A 21,367-nucleotide genomic window follows, 5' to 3' on the forward strand; every position below is an offset into this window, starting at 1 on the left:
CCCCTACTATTCTACGATCATTGCAAAAGGACAAGGTAACCCCAAAGCCCTTCTGAAGCTACTTCAACTGGCTAAACAATTTCCTCTGGCTGCCTCTACTTAGCATCTCCAGACCACGCCCCTCTCTTTCTTGCAGAAACTCTCTGATTCACGCCTTTATTCCATCCCGACTAGATTACTGTAATGCCCTTCTCCTTGGTGCACCCACTCGGGGGTTAAAAAGACTACAGTATATGTAGAAGAGTTTGTTCTGCCACACGAGGCCCTGGGAGCACTTCACCCCTTCAGCAACTGCACTGGCATCCTAGTTAAATACCACATTTGTTCTCCTTGTTTATAAATCTCTCCGTGGCTTGGCCCCTCTCTACCTATCAAATATTCTCCATTTCTACTCGCTTTCTGACAAGTTGGGATGACAATGTTGTCTAAACAGGCTGCAATTTACTGTAATGCTGTCAGGCAACGCCTCACTGTCAGTTTACGTCCACTATACAGTAAGTGCTTGTTGTTGCCACTGACGGGCTGAGATTGTTCAATTATCAATTATTATCAATTTGCCACTTATAAATGATGGTTATTATAAAGTGTTACCAAAACATTTTATTTGACACAATATTGTGTGACGGTAACGTGTGATGGGATCAGTAAATATCCCCATTAGTCTTGTTAAAGGAACAGTTTTACCCAGAAACATCCGGCTGATCAGTGAAATCAGCTCCAGTATTTGAAATGAAAACCTGATACGGTTTCTAATCTTCAGTTTACTCAGTTTACAAAAACATGTTCAAAGAAGTCAGAAAAGGTATCGTGATGCTTTTAAGAGTTCAAAAGAGAGCCTACGGGGATAAAACGTTGAGGCAGACTGGTGTGTCGCCTGAGGAGGGGCGTGTTTATACTTGTTGACCTCGTCATTATGAAATGTGGTTTACTGAGTCCTGACCGGCCCTAAATCTATTCATTTCCTCTTGTTCACCTCTGTGCATGGTTATTACTGTCGGGGGGGGGGGGAGTTATCACCGAGCTGAATATCTTGGCAGATGTCAACTCCATCAACTGAAAGAAACATCTTGAGGGCCTCAGAGGACTCTCTAAGCACCCATCTGTCAACGTCTTGTCTCTTCTCATGTTGTGATTTTTCCACTGTCCATACATTTACATTCCTCTCCTCTTCCCTTCGCTCACATCCCTCTCTCTCTGTTTTTCTTTCTGTTCGTCACGTCAAAGCCAGACATCTGAGGCCTGTTAGGGTTCGCTGCAGAAAGCAACGCTTTTAAAATTGAAAACAAACACAAGACTTTCAACCAGGAGACCGCTGTTAGTGTCCCGTGTGAAACTAAAAGTAACATTGACTTATTTTGTCACGTCAGTCATTAGTCACGTGAGTCGTTAGAATCGTCAGTCCAGTAAGACACGTGAATCGTTAGAATCGTTAGTCACGTGTGTTGTTAGAATTTCAGTCCCGTAATTCATGTGAGTCGTTACTCGCGTGAGTCGTTAAATCGTCAGTCCAGTAAATCACGTGAGTCATTTGTCACATGAGTCGTTAGTATCGTCAGTCCCGTAAATCATGTGAGTCATTTGTCACGTGAGTTGTTAGTCATGTGAGTCGTCAGTCACGTGAGTCGTTACAATCGTTAGTCACATAAGTCATTAGTCAAGTGAGTCATTAGTCGCGTCAGTCGTTAGTCACGTGAGTCGTTAGAATCGTCAGTCCAGTAAGTCACGTGAGTCGTAGAGCGTTAGTCACGTGAGTCGTTACAATCGTTAGTACTAGCGTATATTGACACGCCGTCCCTGGTCCGTCCAGAAGGAACGCTAGAGGGCTACCCCATGCGTCAGTCTCTGATGCCAAGGGGCGCTGACCAAGCGGCGGTATCTGAAGAGTTGGGAGTGAGAATGTGTTGGCCAAGTGTGTAGCAGAACTACAGTGACCGACACGATCTTCCCTTTAAATGCTTCACACTGTTCCTTTAAGTGTTGATGGAGAGGAGAAGATGTCCTACTGCCTTCAGCCCTGTAAGATTTTCGTCCGGGGATTCAAACTGCAGGCTTAAAAAGCTCCATTTTAGACCGACTGGCTGTCATGTTGGCCTCAGCACCTTTTATTACCTCCCAAGAAACTTGAGTCCACCGAGGCTAGAACAACAGGATGGACCTTAAACGCTCGCTGGCATGTTTAACCTCCAGATTGTGTTCTTTAACTGCCCACACTGCATACCTCCAGCTCCTCTCCATAGGTTCATGAAGGTGAGGCAAGTGTTACTCAATGTGTTTCTGGGAGTCTTCTACCTGCAGAGGGAATCCTGCCAACACAAGCAGCCCGCTCATGGGTTATAGGCGCCTGATCCGCTTGTATATTGTCAGATATTGTCAAACCCTGTGGAGCCTGTGGGCTTTTTCATAACGGGGCAAGAAATTAAACTTGGGCTTGGCAGTCTCCAAACAATGTACGCGCCTGAACAGGGGCTTTGCCTCTTCCCACAATTTATTTTTTCTTGCATGAATACTCACACATGTACACAAAGTATGCAAGCTTATGGGCGCAAATACCTGCACTCAAAGATCAGAAAACACTAAATAGGTTATTGGGAAAGGAAGCATGCGTTGTTACGAGGGCTGCTCGGGTGGCAAAAGAGGAACCTGACATCTCGGAAAAATTGAAATGTCTATTAAGTGTGATTCATTGCCTTCAGCAAGGAAACAGTAAACTACCAGCTTTCAGCGTCCAACTTGATGTCACATTCGCTCAAATACAACAGGAGGCTGGTACATATTCAATAGGGTTTTGACTTGCACTTTAAAATGGAAAACAATGGCACCAATGGTGATTTGAAATGAATACCTTGGCTGTATCCGAAACCTCATACTATACTAGTAGTATGTACTGATTTGGCCAAAATGTAGCATGAATCTGAGTCATTAGAATTGTCAGTCACGTGAATCGTTAGAATCATTAGTCACATGAGTCGTTAGAATCATTAGTCACGTGAGTCGTTAGTCACTTGAGTCGTTATTATCGTTAGTCCTATAAGTCACGTGAGTCATTAGTCGTATGAGTCATTATGTAGTATGCGAACTAAAGCAAAATCTACACTATGCAAAAAATACCCGGATGTTGTACTGATTTGGAAAAAAAATCTCCAATATGCATCGGACCAGTCTACCTCACCCACCTAACCCACAATGCAAAGCGCTGGACCGCTACAGGCTACGGTTACAACAGCAGCAGGGGCTGTTTTTTTACATTTTTCGTAGCTATTTCATCACTAAATTCACTTCTGAACATTTTTAAGGCGAGAAAATCAACTGTGTCGATTTTGAATATTGGCAGTTTTACGATATTAAACGGCGAATCAAACATTTGCTCCGACGTTTTCGGAGACATCGTGACCCTTTTTAACAGTACTCTAATATCTGGAGGGAGATCAGTCCACTGTTTTGTTGCTGTAACTGAAAAAGTAGTTTGAGTAACGTAAATGTTGTGGATCAATGTTTTACTGTATATTTACCGTATCCCCTCGTTGGTGATCCTGTTTATCTTAGTATGTACTGTATACTGCATGCTGCGTTCCTCAATAGTATGTTGTAGGCGGTTTCGAATACAACTTTTTGAGTTTCTGCAAATTCCTCTCAATATTTTTTTCTTGCTGGCTCCCAGTGGACATGAAATAAGGACATAATTTAGTTAAACACAATGTGGCTTTGTATAACCACAGGAACAATATTATTACGTGAGGTTTTTCTGCTTTTGGCATCCACAAACATCAAGTTAAGTGTGTGGTTTTTTTCTGTTTGTTTTGATTAATGCTGTCTGTTGCAGCAGCTGCAAACAGCTCCCCGAACCGCTGATACTGCTGCAGTACAGCGACATGGAAACCACTGATGGAGTCGACGGTTTAGTGGGATTGTTGTTCACGTCGTGAAAAAGCACAAATTGTGGTCTGCTGGTGGTAAATGATGGTCATGTGGTATTAGCGCTATGATTTGACCTCGATGGGAGTTTAACGAGGACTCGTTGAGCTGAACCCCCGACTGTGGCGAGCCTTGATCTACACAACGAGCTTCGCAGGGAGCAGAAATTGTAAACCTGAAAATGTAGCAGCCTCGTGTGACCTACCTACAAACAGGGAGAGACTCAACAAACCTGCAGACACAACTCAGTCTCACAGCAGTTCGTGAAATGGTGACAGAATTTGATATATTTGATTCGTGTACATAGACATACATTTCCCTTTTTTCTGTGACGCTCAGCACGACTTTCAACAACAGATTTTTCAAGCTTTATACTATGAATGTCCAGCAACACGTGACGTACGTGTCAATTTCTGCTCCAGTCTTTTCAAAATTAAACTACTTAGGTTTAGAAATAGATCGGCTTGGTTAGGATTAGGCAACAAAACGACTTAGGTTAAGGAAAAGATTGTGGTTTGGGTTTACATTACACCGGAAGTGGTGTAACTTAAGTATGGAAGTTATGTGACAAAAACTATTAAGTTAGGTTTAGGAAAAGATCGTGGTTTGGGTTAGAATAACACCGGAAGTGGCGTAACTTAAGTATGGAAGTCACGTGACAAAAACTACTTAGATAGCTTTAGGAAAAGATCGTGATTTGGGTTGAAATAACTCCGGAAGTGGCGTAACTTAAGAACATAAGGGAGATTTGTCAAGTATTTATATAAGTATATAATAAGAAATACTCTTATTGTATAGCTATATAAATACTTGACAAATCTCCCTTTAAGGTACATTTTGAACAGATTAAAAATTGTGTGATAATTTGTGTTTATTCATGATTAACTCTGGACAATCATGCGATTAATCAAATTGACAGCCCTAATAGATATGAATAGAGATGACAAAAAAAATCACACCCACAAAGTTCCTCATAGCCTCTTAATTTAGCTCTCAAAGTGCACCAGATTGATGCATATCATGCCCTCCCTAGAGGGTCCGAGGTCCACCCACAACAGTCTCACTGAATCCTGAAGGAAACACGGATCCCTAAAGGCCCCAGACCTGCGATCAGCCAGGCTGTGGCATGTTTAGTTCAGCTCGAGCCAAGACGACGGAAAGAGAGCCTTTATTAAAGTAAGAATTACGCAACCGATCTCCAGGCTGCGTTTTTTAAATTCTTCTTTAATAACGGCTGTGGAGAACAGACAACATAATAAACTGTCCATCATGGAATTAAATAATGTCAGAGAGGACGAGATGATGGGTTGTTTTTCTCTGCTGGCATACCTGATGGCTGACGGTGCGTAGAGTGGTGGTGGTGGTGTAGGGGGGATACCGGAGTGACCCGGCCCATCTGTCATTACATAAACCTGGAAGGACGTAATGAGTTTACACCATTTGATCCATGAGATATTTGACATTATAGATGTGAAGAAACTCGAGCTACCACACGTAACTGGCTGCAGTGTTTGTTGCGTTTGGCACTATTTTGGTACTCGAGGTGTAGTTTCAAAGCAAAAGCTTGACATTTTACCAAATATGGTCATTCCTCGTTCTGCAGAGTTAGATGTTTAGTCTGATACCACTCTTTCATGTCTGAGCGGTAAAAATGAAGCCACAATACAGTCTCGCGGCAGTTTGTGAAATAGTCACACTATTTAATCTATTTGATTCTCGTACATAGACACGAATTTAAATTTTTTTCGTGACACTCAGCACGACTTTCAACAATATATTCTTCATTTAATTTAATTTTGCGTTTTCCTACAAATGGCCAGCAACACTTGATGCATGTGGCAATTTCTGCTCCAGTCTTTTCAAAATAAACTACTGAGTCAGGTTTAGGAAAAGATCGCGGTTTGGGTTAAAATAACTCCGAAAGTGCTGTAACTTAAGTACGGAAGTTACATGACAAATAAATCAATGTTGACTTGTGGTCTCAGACGGTACATGAACAGTCTGGTGTTTTTTGACCTACCCATCCACCATGAAAAAAAAATTGAAATTCGTGTCCATGTGCACGAATGAATACAAAAATTTTGACTATTTTACGAATTTCTGTGCGACTCGGCTGGAAGCCACTATCAGCAGCTGGTTAGCTTAGCTTAGCATAATGACTTGAAACGGTGGAAACAGCTAGCTTGGTTCTGTCCAAAGGGAACAACATCCACCTACCAGCTCCTCTAAAGCTCACTGATTAACACGTTGTATCTCGTTTGTTTAAAAACAGTTTAAGAATTTGTATGGTCTATGGTTATTTTATTGTCTTTGAGCAGTTGCCATCCAGCGATTGGAGCGTTTTTACACTTCAGTTGTTGCACAGATTAAACAAAGATATAACATTTTAATTAGTGAAGTGCCGATGGACGACGCAGCAAAGCTAGAATCATTCCGTTTCAAAATCAACAAACTCTATAATGATGAACCTTTGTGAACTTCCTCACGTCTTTGAGTAGTGGTATTTTTGAAGATCAGTTCACAGGAGGACAAGGTATAAATCTGAATGTGGTTAATTGCTCTAAGGTTGCTGTAATGAGAGCATCACGTGCTGATTATCCTTCAGTCTGTTGCTCCAACCTGCTTGTCTAACCTTATAAAACCAGATGGCTGTCATCAGGATATTGCGTTATGTGGGTGTGTGTGTGTTTTGGAGGATATGTGATGGCCGTGGATGAGTAGCGTGAAATCTCCATTCCTAATGGATTAAAACCCGTAACATTCTTCTCAGCATCAGCACAAAACACCTCTGTTCAGCCCAGTTTGGTTTGGCAGCGCCGAAAGAAACCTCACCAACCGTTTGGGAGGTTTTGTGTGTATTCGTGAAGACAAACTGTAGATAAGGAGTTCACTTTTCAAAAGTGTATCCAATCTGGAGGATCAAATTTATTTAAATTGATCTAATATCTCTGAAATATGCTTTTTGGGACCTTCATGCTCCAACAAACACCGCGGTCATCAGGCCTCATTATCAGGGTTTTATTCCAAACAGCATGTTGTGTCAACTTCTATGATGTTGACCCCACATGAGGTCAGGAAGTCAGAGTTAAGCCTACAGCTGGCAATTATCAACATTACCAGGACTTTTAAGCTGAGCAGGAGTTTAGGGTTTCGTTCAAGGGATGTGGTGAATTACCTTGTGCTTTCTCCAACCACCATGAAATCAAACATTTCCCTACTTTTAAACCTCTATATCGAACTTTTCTTCAACTTCCCCCTTTTTGTTCTAAACATATTTATGTTTACATTCAGTGTTTCTAACCAAAACATATTGCTAACAAACATGTTATATACATTTCATTCCTCATGTTGGCCAGCAGTATTCATTTTCCTGGTAGGGAGACTTTGGAGAAACCACCCAGGAGCCGTATTACAGAAACTTCTTAACTTGCAGGTCCTATCTTAACTGTTTGGTAACCATGGTAATTAGGGTTAGGATCTGATAGGGAAGCTGGTTTACTAAATGGATTTCCACTCTAATGAACTATTATATAACAAACATGTCAAATGTAAGCATTTAAAAGAAAAGTATTGTTTCATCTTTCATGCCGCATGCAAGATAGCATAAACAGAAATAAAGATGGTGACGGCCAAAAACAAGATGGCGATGACCAAAAGCCAAGATTGCGACACCCAAAAACAAAGATGACGACGGCCAAAAGCCAAGATTGCGACGGCCAAAAACCAAGAAGGCGACGGCCAAAAACCAAGATGGCGATGGCCAAAAGCCAAGATTGCAACGGCCAAAAGCCAAGATGGCGACGGCCAAAAACCAAGAAGGCGACGGCCAAAAACCAAGATGGCGACGGCCAAAAGCCAAGATTGCGACGGCCAAAAGCCAAGATGGCGACGGCCAAAAACCAAGAAGGCGACGGCCAAAAACCAAGATGGCGACGGCCAAAAACCAAGATGGCGATGGCCAAAAACCAAGATTGCAACGGCCAAAAGCCAAGATGGCGACGGCCAAAAACCAAGAAGGCGACGGACAAAAACCAAGATGGCGACGGCCAAAAACCAAGATGGCGACGGCCAAAAACCAAGATTGCAACGGCCAAAAGCCAAGATGGCGACGGCCAAAAACCAAGAAGGCGACGGCCAAAAACCAAGATGGCGACGGCCAAAAACCAAGATGGCGATGGCCAAAAACCAAGATGGCGATGGCCAAAAGCCAAGATTGCAACGGCCAAAAGCCAAGATGGCGACGGCCAAAAACCAAGAAGGCGACGGCCAAAAACCAAGATGGCGACGGCCAAAAACCAAGATGGCGACGGCCAAAAACCAAGAAGGCGACGGACAAAAACCAAGATGGCGACGGCCAAAAACCAAGATGGCGATGGCCAAAAGCCAAGATGGCGATGGCCAAAAGCCAAGATGGCCTCTCTCTTATATGTACATTCACTCCGGTCGATACGTTTTCTGCTTTTTATCTCTTTTGTAAAGAACTTGCCAAATAATTCAGCATCATCGTCATCATCATCATTAGTACAATGCAAAGAATGTCGGCGTCCTCATTTAATCTGTCAGGCAGAACCCGGGTCAAAGAGAACCATCATGTTAAAAGGGGTCTGATGAGGTTTGAAGTCACAATGAACAGTAGCTCCATTATTCTCTCTCATTACCTTCTTCTTCATGATACATCAGCGATGCTACTGTGCCTGACAGATCTGTCTGGATCACACAGGTGCAGGTGAACACTGAGGCCTCACATGTACCTGAAACTACCTCACAACAACAGATATGTCTCAGTCAAGCTGCCAGGAAGAGCGCCGGGCTTTGTAAAACATTTTCATGTTGTTATTTAGATAAATAAGTAAGTAAGTAAATACTTATAATAGTATGCGTATTTATAATATATATTTTGTTCAACACAGGCCATTTCAGTAGAGACATTGAATATGACAATAGAATAGAAATAATTTTGTTTTACTTTTGTACGGCACTGTTTTAGGTGGACATCTAGATGGAGACGGCCCAAAACCAAGATGGCAACGGGCTAAAACTTAAATGGCAATGGCCAAAAACCAAGATGGTGACGGCCAAAAAACAATATGGCGAAGGCCAAAAACCAAGATGGCAACGGCCTAAAAACTTAAATGGCGGTGGCCTAAAACTTAAATGGCGATGGCCAAAAACCAATATGGCAATGGCCTAAAACTTAAATGGCGGTGGCCAAAAACCTAGATGGCGACGGCCAAAAACCAAGATGGTGACGGCCAAAAACCAAGATGGTGACGGCCAAAAACCAAGATGGCAATGGCCTAAAACTTAGATGGCGATGGCCAAAAACCAAGATGGTGAAGGCCAAAAACCAATATGGCGACGGCCAAAAACCTAGATGGCGATGGCCAAAAACCTAGATGGCAATGGCCTAAAACTTAAATGGCGATGGCCAAAAACCTAGATGGCGACGGCCAAAAACCAAGATGGTGAAGGCCAAAAACCAATATGGCGACTGCCAAAAACCTAGATGGCGACGGCCAAAAAACAATATGGCGACGGCCAAAAACCTAGATGGCGACGGCCAAAAACCTAGATGGCGATTGCTGGACGTGACGCCCCGTCTCTCGAATCACGCCGCCACGCTACCAGAAGGCGTAGCTCTGCTGCTGGGCGCTGCCTCGCACACTACAGGAACAAAAGTGTTAAATTTGAACGCTGACTTTTAGTTTCACACAGGACACAAACGGCGGTCTCCTGGGTGACAATTTTGTGTTTGTTTGACCCATAAATCACCCCAACCGACTCCCCTACATTTACGTTTCCCTCGAAACGTAATTTACAGTGCAGTTTATTTGTATGGGAACGCAATTTTTTAGGAGACGGGGCTGGTCTGTGGAGATTTAACTTGAATAACAACCTGGAGTATTTGATTCTCTCAGGGACGCAGCAGTATAAAGAACAGACCTGTAACCATTTATGGTGACAAGAGGTGTTATTTTGTGCCTCTGTGTAAATCTCTCTTTAGACGCCCAAACATTCCCAGTGTGCAGCGAGAGCAGCATCAAAGGCCGTCTGTGGGCTTTCAGGCTTTATGGGGCTCTGTGTGGACATGTGTGCATGTTACAGCATGACATTTCTGCTCACGCTGTGGTTGTTGTGCAGTAAAGTAGGAAGAGGCAGAGAGTGTTGATTGTTGTTATTATTCTGCTCTGATGAAGACCTTGTGGCCAAGACGCTGAATAAATGAAGTCATTTCTGTCTCGGGTCTGAGAGTTTGTTCTACCGTTAAGCTGTCAATGTTTTTTTGTTTTTTTCAGGATGCCAGTGCGGCTGCGGTTAGCAGAAGTCTAAATATTAGCAACAATTAGGAGGGCCCTCTGGTGCAGCTCCTCCAGATGGCCCAACTACACTATTCTTTAACACATTAATGCAACTTATGATGTTTAGGTTGTAGTGGGCTCAGTTCTAAAGCTAGAGTGAAGGTACTGGTTTCATATGAAACTAGAAAACCTAATGAATCTATCGGTACCAACCATGTCATACTAGCGCTAAATTTTGGCGAGGAAAATCTGGCATGGCCATTTTTAAAGGGGTCCCTTGACCTCTGACCTCAAGATACTGTATGTGAAATGGGTTCTATGGGTACCTATATGGGTGCTATATATTTTTATGCTAAATGCAGTACCTGTGAGAGTTTCTGGACAATATGTGTCATTGTTTTGTGTTGTTAATTGATTTTTAATAATAAATATATACATACATTTGTATAAGGCCGCATATTTGTCCACTCCCATGTTGATTAAATACTTGACAAATCTCCCTTTTATGGACATTTAACAGATAAAAAATGTGAGATTAATTTGTGATTAATCGGGATTAACTATGGACAATCGAGCGATTAATCGTGATTAAATATTTTAACCGATTGACAGCTGTATATACAATATAATCTTTAAAGTAAATTTCAACATCTAGTTTTCATCATCACTGTTTTTTTGATGATGAAAACTGTGTAAAAATGAACTTCAAAGATGTATATTATGACAAAGCAACAGAAATATAATCAATAGATATACTAATTGATACTAAAACAATAACTATACTAACCACCACTCTTCCACTTGTGCTTCCCAGCCGCTGCCTTCTCTGTTACGAGCCCCACAGCGGAGGAGGGCCCCCTGGCGCAGCTCCCCCACGCGGCCCACCGACGAGAGAAACGCTGCTCTTGCGAGAACCAGAAAGACAAGGAGTGTATTTTTTTCTGCCACATTGGTATCGTCTGGGTCAACACGCCGAGGTGAGTTTTGTTTTCACACTTTTGAAACTCAGCAGCGTTTAAATGTAATGATAAAACAAACCGAAGATGAGGAGCGGTCATTAATCTTTCCCTCCAGCAGCAGCAGCAGCAGCATCGGCAGCATCAGCTGGGAGGTTTCCGAGGGAGGACGGGAGGCGTTCACACATAAAACTAAGATTAACTTTCACTGCTCTGCAGGTTAGTGAGTTTCAGAGTAGAAAGTGACACCATCAGTCTACTCGCCAAACTTGAGATTTGAGAGAGAATATTTGTCATTGTTATTGGTTGTTAATTGATTTCCAATAATAAATATATACATACATTTGCATGAAGCAGCATATTTGTCCACTCCCATGTTGATAAGAGTATTAAATACTTGACAAATCTCCCTTTAAGGTTCATTTTGAACAGATAAAAAAATGTGCGATTAATCATGATAAAATATTAAAATAAAATATTGTATTTATTTGTATTATATCGATTGACAGCCGTAGTAATTAGATATATTTTGGGCAGCACTGTAATAGATTTCATGAACTGTCTAAAGGTCTCTGTGAGCGGTTCATATTTTTAAAACGCCCGGCCTCAAATAGGAACCAGACTCGCTTCACAATTGGAAGCAGTTAACTTCATTTTAGTTCAGTATGCACAAGCAATGAGTGAGCAGTTAGATGTGGCGGCGCTAATAAGAAAGAGCACATTTCCTAACGAAGGGTAATTTCTACCGTGTTTCCTCTTGCTGTTTCTAAATAGCCCGTTTTAACCCTTTTAACACGAAGCCACCGAGGAAACCACAAAGAGTCCTAAATCCCTGTGGTGGGACCCTGGTCTGAACTCCTTAAGACCAGCTCACATTAAAGTGTTTGATTAAAATGAGGAGGGTCTGATTGGCTTTACTGAAGGTGAACATATGATGGTATATCATATAGTGGTGAACATATACAACCCTTTAATAATAATGTTAAAATGATTTCAGATTATTTCTTCCAGCTTTAATCTCGTATCGTTGTATTTCAACAAATTCAACCGACCTGTGTGATTATGTTTCACCGAAAATAGCTTCCAGAGATGAGGTGGACCCTCTCACTAAGATTGTTAGTTTTAGTCTAAACATAGCAGTGTGGTTAAATGCAATCTCCCCTGCCTTCACCATAAAGGCGTTTTTTAAACGGCACTAACTACACCACTAAACCCTGCAGGCGACAGGGAAGTCTTCTGCGATGCATCCTGCTGACGCCATTTTGTTTTACATATTAAACTAGTCGTGCTAACGTGGTGAAAGCTCAACGGTGAGTGTATCTACTGACGAGTATTGTGTGTGAATCACAGCCTGATACACAAGTTTATTCAGACTCACGTCCACCGTCACTGCTGCCACTAATACTCACTAGAGCACCACATGTGGATTCATCCGCCGCTGAAAGTAGTCCCCAACAAAAGCTCTATTTCCTGCTGTTTGTTTGATTAAAACCTACAATGAGCAGCTGTTTAAGGAAATTACTTTAAATATGAAACTATATATTTGTGTTTTTAAAAATATTTACGTCTTCATTAGGAACCAATGGGCCACAGACAGGAAGTCAGTCCAATAGAGTGCGTATTTTTGTAGGCAACGTATCCTCATACAGAGCAGTCTCTCCTGGAAGTCATTCATAGTGTTGCCATATATCAAAAGAGATCCTGAGAGAGATCCTGAGAGAGATTCTGAGAGAGATTCTGGCGTTGGAAAGGTGTAGAGAGAGCAGGTGTCAGATGATCTGACTAAGCACGTTGTTTGGAGCATAGTCACGGATGAAAGGTGCGGAGGTCCGCGTGGTGATTGATTGGGTCCGCTGTGAGTTCATGCAGGAGATGAGTTCACGTCCCGTAGACATGAACAAGCATTGCTCAACACAGTGAGGAGACACACGTCAGCTAAAAGCACAATATCACTCTATATTTCAGCTGCTTGGCAGTAATGTTAGCTGACCAGACGAAGGTCTCTCCATGAATCAATGCTGATACTAGTGTTGGCTTTTCCTGCCTCAGCCTCCCGACCGCGGCCGGAGGGAACAGGGGAGACACCGGAGTTTTGATCAGAGACGATAACGTTTCTCTCTGCGGAGCCCCGTCACTTCACAAGACACGGGAAACCTCTGTTGGTCTGGAGGAGCTGCAGCAGTTATTTCTGCACAAACATCCACTGAACATTCACTAGATATTCTCAGAGCTAAACTAACTCTTCTGCAGTGTGGAGTGAGCAGCATGCACGTGAGAGGTCTAGCGAGAGAGTGAGTGAAGGCAAGCAGGCAGGCAGAGGAGCAGAGGAGCAGAGTACAGCAGAGACTCCGGTCCTGGAGACAAAAGCTACAGTCTCCCCCGCGTCCTCCGGCCGCGGCCAACACTGTTTAACAGACGGGCTTCACTAGATACAACCAAGAGCTTCCATGTAGTTTGTGTTGTAGTCTGAGTCTGAACAGCGTAGCCACACGCGAGCGTGCATGGGACACCGACCCGCAATGATTTAAAAGAGTGTAAGTTACAAACAGTCCCTTTAACCTTTAGCATGACACATTTTAAAGATTTTTATACCCCCGCGACAACGTAGTCGGGGGTATATAGCGCTCCCCGTGTTCGTCCTTCCGTCCTATTTAACTTAGGAACTTCTAATTTGGTATAAAGGTTTGAAGTCCAGGGTGCCCCGAAACTTTTGAAATTTTAGGGGGTCAAGCAGTGAGCGGGGGGGGTATGTGAGCCATGCTCTTTTGCCTTGTTTTAGGCATTGAACGTTAATGTACTTTGTCATATAGTCCAATATTAAGGTTATGGTCTGGCGACAGGATTGCACATAACCCAGAGTAACACACAGCTTTTGAATAGAGGCAAGTAGGTGCAGCGGAGCCGTAACTGATGGAGCTGCAGTTAAATAGTTCAGGTCACTTGGATTCGTTCATCCCTGTGATGAAACACAGTAAAAGCAGTAATGGAAGAAGGGGACCTCACTGGACGTGAAGATAACAGAGTTGTAAAACTGACCTGAAGGTTAACAAAGTGTGAAAAGGAAAACACATGACTTTGCAGATATGAGCAGACGGAAGCTGTGAGAGCGTTGGAAGTGGAGAACAGAGGAAGGCTGGGAGATGAAAGGGTCACAACTGAACACAAAGTGGAAATGAGATCCAGATGTTTTACTGTAAAGTAACACAACAATGCGTTCACTGTAACATGCTGTGTCACAACTGGACTCAAATTCAGTCCTACTGCTCGTCCCAGAAATGTCAAATATGTGAAACAAATGAAGCACTTTACGGACAGTAAATCTTTGTTTTGACATAGTGCTATTCAGCCCCGGGCATGTGCCAACAGTTCTCCCTGTGATCTAGCTAACCCCCACCACTACCACTAATCCAGCGTAGGACCCCCTTTAACCTGCAGCCGGCTGACATCCGACACAGCGGTCACACTGGCACCAAATGGATCAGCAGCAGGATGATTCACTGCAGCTGCACAAAAGAAAAACAGTCTACTGAAAACTGGAAGCATGTTTCACAAAATATCCACCCGATTCGACTGTTATCAGGCCATTAAATTTACCTTATCAGTCACTATAAGCACCATAGATGTGGGTCAGTAGGGGCCTACTACGCCTACTACGTTATAAAAGTGAAAGTGAAACTTAAAAGCAACACATTCTATCATGTTGTAAAACTGAATGAAACGTTGCGTTTTGGACACAAACAAAATGCCTTCTTTAGGTTAAGACGACAAAACTACAACTTCTTTAGGTTTAGACAACAAAAACTACAACTTCTTTAGGTTTAGGCAACAAAACTACAACTCCTTTAAGTTTAGGCAACTAAACTACAACTTCTTTAGGTTTAGGCAAAAAAACTACAACTTCTTTAGGTTTAGGCAGCAAAACTACAACTTCTTTAGGTTTAGGCAACAAAACTACAACTTCTTTAGGTTTAGGCAGCAAAACTACAACTTCTTTAGGTTTAGGCAACAAAACTACAACTTCTTTAGGTTTAGGCAGCAAAAATACAACTTCTTTAGGTTTAGGCAACAAAACTACAACTTCTTTAGGTTTAGACAACAAAAACTACAACTTCTTTAGGTTTAGGCAGCAAAACTACAACTTCTTTAGGTTTAGGCAATAAAACTTCAACTTCTTTAGGTTTAGGCAATTTGCACTACATTTGGTTGTGTGAATGTTTAACACTGACTCTTTAGTTTTCTGTCTTCCAGCCACGTGGTTCCTTATGGATTCGGTCCTGTCCGACTGAAGCGGGACCTCGGACGCTGCCTCTGCACAAACACACAGGACGCCAAGTGTGTGAGCTTCTGCTCTGTGCGTACGCAAACAGAGTGAGGACACACAAACACACAAACACTGTTGAAAAGTTAGTAATCAGCTGTTATATTGATATTTCATTCAATAAAAACTACTCTAACGGAGATAAAACAGAATAATTCAGACACCAAATGTTTTATTTACATGTGACATAGTTTTGTCCCCAAAGGAAGAATGAAATAATTGAAACTTCCGTTTAGTCAATGTCCCCACAGTGTTGCATGAGGGGAGATTACTGCTAAACTTGGATGTTGAAGAAGTTACATTAGGAGATAAAGTTACAATTTTACGATAAAAAGTTACATTACGATAAAAAGTTAAAAATTTTCCGATAAAAAGTTACATTAGGAGATAAAGTTGTAATTTTACAAGAAAAAGTTACATTAGGAGATAAAGTTACAGTTACAGTCGGAATAACAAAATACACTCAAACTGTTTCTCATTATGTTCATCAGAGGGGAAAATGCTGCGGTGACGAGGACGACTGACAAACAATTGAAGAGATACAGAGCAGCATTCTGGGAAAAAAGGAGCCGACACGCACTCAAACACCAGACCTGATTAGTAACAGAAGACCTTTATGCATCAGAAATAACAGAAACAGTTTGTACAGTGTGTGTGTGTGTGTGTTATGTAAATGTAATGATGGTGAAGTATTAAGAGAGGAGCGCTGACCACTGACAAGCTCATGTTTTTATCATTTAGCTGATGACACACAGGGAGGGAGTTGAACCTGTGACCTTTCGGTTAGCTCAGCCTCGGGGAGAAAAAGGTCCAGACATTTACAACGTTTTTTTGGTATTTTAATTCTAAATTCTTGCTGTAAATTGTCGGCGTGGTCTGTTTCTGATCCACAGCTCTGTTGTTGAGAGCTGAAAACCTCACATCTCCACAGCGACAACTCGTTTTTTCAGGTAGGAACAGCCGCGATTAAAGCAGGACAGCCACAACTTCATGTTTGTCCGAGTCTGTTTTGAAGTTTTTTAAGAACCCTGATTAAAGAACGGCGAAATATAGATCATAACGTGTAAATAAATATATATATATATTTTATTAATAGACGCTTTTTAATATTTGAGAGATGGATGTTAAAAAGCCAATGACTGAGTGTTAGGGCCACAAAAAATCTGACATTTGAAGAATTAAGTTATTTTGAGCAAAAAGTTGTAATATGAAAACAAATGAAAATGTATTATGAAATAAAGTTGGATCAAGATGAAGTTGTGATTTTACAAGAAAAAGTTACATAAGGAGAAAAAGTAAAAAAAATTACAAGAAAAAGTTACATTAGGAGAAAAAGTTAACAATTTTACAAGAGAAAGTTACATTAGGAGATAAAGTTACAATTTCATAAGAAAAAAATATATTAGGAGATAAAGTTGTAATTTTACAAGAAAAAGTTACATTAGGAGATAAAGTTACAATTTCATAAGAAAAAGTTACATTAGGAGATAAAGTTACAATTGTAGATAAAATAAAATTACAATAATTTTTTTAGAAAAAGTCATGATATTTTATGATATTATAAGAATAAAATGAGCAAAGATTTCAGGAGCAATGTCGTATGTTATGTTATGATTTGGGTAGATTGCATTACATATGAATGTTTTAATATGTCCTGAAATTATTACAGTTACTGACTCTAAACTCACTGTACTGTATTAATAACTTTATACGTTTTTATCAAAATATTGTGACTTTACTCTCAAAATATTAATTATAAATATATATAATATAGTTAAAATTTTACAAGAAAATAGTTTTATATATATAAAAACGATAAAAATTACTTTCTTGTAAAATTTATTCTTGCCGTATTACAATTATTTTGTGAAATTAGGACTTTATTTTGAAATGTGTGTTTTTCATGTAAAATTACAGCTTTTTCTTGAATTATGACTTTTTCTTGTATATTTACAACTTTATCTTTGACATATAACAATTATTTTAAAGTTTTATATAAATAAATATATAAACAATACAGCTTTTTCTTCTGAAATTTCAACTATTCTTGAGAGATAACAACCTGTTTTTACATAATTACATCTTTATCTTGTATTATTAATACTTTTACTGCTCTTAATACTTTTTCGAATTTATTCTCAAAATCTTAGATTTATTTTTTTATATATTTTGTATATTATATATATATTTATACAGTGGCCTGTATACTCTGACATTTTCCACAAAGAATAAGCTATTATTGTGACAAGTATAATGTGACATGAGTGGTTTCTTGCGTTAATATAACTCAATTTTACAGAATTACAACATACTGATGTAATGTAACCCCCCTCAGTCTTTTATTTGTGCCTTATTGATACTTTAATCACTCCTCCCTGAAAGAGATGTAGAAATATTTATTTTTGCTCACAGTGTGTAATCATGCATGTGGGAACAGAACCAAAATAACATTTATCAGCAACCTTTGAAGTGACAGGAAGCGCTGACACTGATCACCTGAGGAGCTGAAAGCTTATGAAGCCTCTTTATAGCCGTCATAAAACCGCGTCTTAGTCCCGCCCATGGGAGCTGCGAGCGGAGGAGGCGAGGGAACAGGCGAATAAAAGCAGTTTTTAAGTAATGTAATGGGCCATTTAACTTTAACTGTGCCGGCTAAATGGCGTCGTGGTGCAGTAACCAGTTGAATTTAGGTAGAACTTTACCTTAACTTTAACTTTTATGTTTGATAACTTAATAACTAATATTACAAGAGGCAGAATCGCGGCTTTCTGTTAACGGTTTTCATTGTATTTTTTACCAAAATTCAAATAATGCAAATCTCAGTTTTTTTCTCCCTTTTAAAGTTGCACCTGAATGCCTCACCCTCAAAAGAGAAGTTTGAATAAAGTATTGAATATAATTGTTGGAGGAAAACTACAAACAAAACTGTAATGAAAAGAAAAAAATAACAAGATACTCTTAAAGATAATGTACAAAACTACCGTGCAGTTCTCCACCAGCCGACGGTAATATGACATTTGATTGATCATCGTAGACGGATTCACTTCATCCGCACAGAGGTCAGAGGTCACAGCGAGCTGAGAAAGATGAAGACGAGGATGTTGAACGGCTTTGAAATGGCGTCTTCGTGAGGCCTCGTTTCATCAGAATGAGTTATTTTAAAGCTGCCCACACGCACGCAAACGATGGAAAAACGATGAACTTCAACAAAGGCTGTCATCCAAACCTCCTCACGCTGAAACACATCAGTGAAGTAGTTTATAATGTCGGCGCCAAGTGAAACATTCAAAGAGTTTTGTTCCAAAAAACGAGGCAGTAAAACATCTTTAACTGGAGTTTCTGATAAATAAAAAAAACACATCTAGCAGCAGGTCGCTCTCTGTCTTGGCACAAAAACAACATTCAAGATGTATAATATTTCATCATATTATTAATATATATATATATATATATATATATATTACAGTATATAATGAAATCCAGCTGCGAGTTGTGGAGCAGAACTCTTGGTTTCATTTTGTCCATCTGTAAAATAGCTTTTTGTAAAATGTTCTGAACACCAGCCTTTTTAAAATGTATAGGATCATATATGTTGATTATTTTATTGCAGGATATTTATTTTGTTAAAGATTTTTTTAAATTACTTATGCACATTAAAAACAACCACTGAATGCCTAAAGGTCTAATTGTTGTGATTTTAATCTGATTTTATGTGTGCAACATATTTAAAGGGATAGTTCAGGTGTTTCTCAGTAGGGTTGTATGGTTATGTATGGTTATAAGCGTCTTTGAGATTACTATAAAGCGCTATATAAATCCAATATATTATTATTATTATGTACTTCCCCATAGTCAGTTTATCTTTAATTACTGTTTTTATGAATGGAGTCTGGTGGCTTTGAAGAGAGCATAGATAACGGCTTCAGTTCCCCGTCATTAAGGGCTGTCTGACGGCGAGGTAAGGAGGTGAAAATATTCTAAATATAGTGTGCACTAAAACTGATATTGATATTTTTAAGTGTATAAAATGTGTTTGCTGCTGCCCCCGTCCACAGCAGTACATTGCTTTGCTCCAAACTACATCTACTGTAGGTAATACACTGACTATGGAGAAGGACCTCATACAACCACACTGAGGAACACCTGAACTCTCCCTTTAAACTAACAAATATGAAGAGTTTGGCTCCAACAGGATTACAACTGGACTGGTTTAGAGGGAATGTTTTTTAATGACATTGCTGGAAATTTTCATGCAAGACATTGAAATAATTGGCCGACATACATCACAGGTGTGTAGCCTCCGGCTGAGTTTGGACTAACTCGTGTTTCATTTCATTCACGAACAATAAGAGACGAAGGGAAACTGGAGGAATTATTCAGATCCTTTACTGCAGTAAAAGTACTAATACCATACTGTAAAAAATACTCTGTTACAGTAAAAGTACCACATTGTAAAAATACTCTGTTACAGTAAAAGTACTAATACCACAGTATTAGAAAGGTTCATTCTAAGCTAACGAAAACACAACCATTCTTAGTTTCAGGTGATTATACACTAAAAAAAACACACTTATTAATATTATATTCCATTTCGGTAACACTTCATTTTACCGGTCCGCAAATTTCACGGTAATTAGGTGATAATTAGCAAGTAACCTGTTTGAAATTTCTTTGGAATTACTGCCAAATTACCCCAATATTTACCTCAAAATGTATCTAAAATTACTTTATTATAAACATTATTTAATATATATATTTATTATATATATAATATAATTATATTCCACTATTTCCCAATAGCTGGTAATTTATTTAATACATTTCCAGGAAAAGAATACAACGTTTATTGATATGCTTTATTTACATGTCTGCTGGTAAATAGATAATAATAAATAAAAACCTCCCTGAGTCATGACGTCAGCTACCAGGTTACATCTGTGTAGACAATAAGTCACAACGGTGAGATTTGTGTCTGATCAGAAGTGTCTTCTATTAGTTTTCCACCTCTGATGAAAAGCTTCTCAAGCCTAAAGGCCCTATTTTAACCAGTATATGCTATTTTAGCAAAAGTTACACAATGAATTTACTGACTGAAGGAAAGTCAACAAGTGTCTGAACCAACAGAGGGGTGCAGCATTTAACTGCCTCTTTCCTTGTTTGTTTAAGGATCGTTATTGACTTTTTATCTGCTTTTAGTACGATCCAGACAATAAACTGTCGTCACAGCAGTGCCTGGAGCACCACAAGCATGTCTTCTTTCCCTTTCACTTTACATCCTCTATCTCTATACCAACGATTGGAGGAGTACAGTCAGGCCAGTCATTAGGAATTATGGGCAGGGGGACAGACTTTCCAAATTGGGCCCCTCATCCACCCCGAATCCAGGTTGCCCAGTTTCATATGATACCAGTATCTTCACTCTAGCTTTAAAACTGAGCCCGCTACAGCAGGTTTTATAGTCTGCCTGTAGCTCCTTATCTTTGTACATCCAGCTTCGCCTGTCATACCTGGTGCTTCTCCAGAAAATGTGGTCATTGCCTGTCTGATCCTTTCATTTTCTTGTTCTCTCTGTAACCTGACTTTTATTTTTTGAGCCCTGATCCGAGCTCTCCACAAGGATATGGAGTATCAAGCCAGAGGGAAACAGCTAGGGGGGTCTGGGGGCAATGGTGCCATTGGCAGCAGCTAATGGGGATCCTTTTTTAAATAAATAAATAAATAGACAAATCTTTAAATTTGCCCCTGTTATCATTAATGTACTCTGAGATGGAGAGCATCTCATGGGCCTGTTGTAGCTCATTAGATGGTTAGTTAGCACCATCTAGTGGACATCACCTGATCTGAGCTCTGCTACAGGTTAGACTGGTTTCCACATCATGCTG

General features: G+C 40.2%; 1 protein-coding gene across 3 annotated transcripts in view; it reads left to right on the plus strand.

The window, feature by feature from the left end:
- si:ch211-202p1.5 (uncharacterized protein LOC103909337 homolog) overlaps positions 1-16,741 on the plus strand; it is a 35,996-nt gene extending 19,255 nt beyond the window's left edge. For 2 of the 3 annotated variants that reach the window (XM_037750479.1, XM_037750478.1), the window contains exons 2-4: positions 11,026-11,188; positions 15,416-15,535; positions 15,977-16,741. In XM_037750479.1, the coding sequence (XP_037606407.1) occupies positions 11,026-11,188; positions 15,416-15,535; positions 15,977-16,082 (389 nt within the window). In that variant the 3' untranslated portion in view covers positions 16,083-16,741. The remainder of the gene's footprint in view (positions 1-11,025; positions 11,189-15,415; positions 15,536-15,976) is intronic. The other variant, XM_037750480.1, reaches the window with a different exon arrangement.
- Positions 16,742-21,367: the final 4,626 nt, after the last annotated feature.

Source organism: Sebastes umbrosus, chromosome 18 (assembly GCF_015220745.1).
Source record: "Sebastes umbrosus isolate fSebUmb1 chromosome 18, fSebUmb1.pri, whole genome shotgun sequence".
In the NCBI taxonomy this organism is placed as follows: Eukaryota; Metazoa; Chordata; class Actinopteri; order Perciformes; family Sebastidae; genus Sebastes; species Sebastes umbrosus.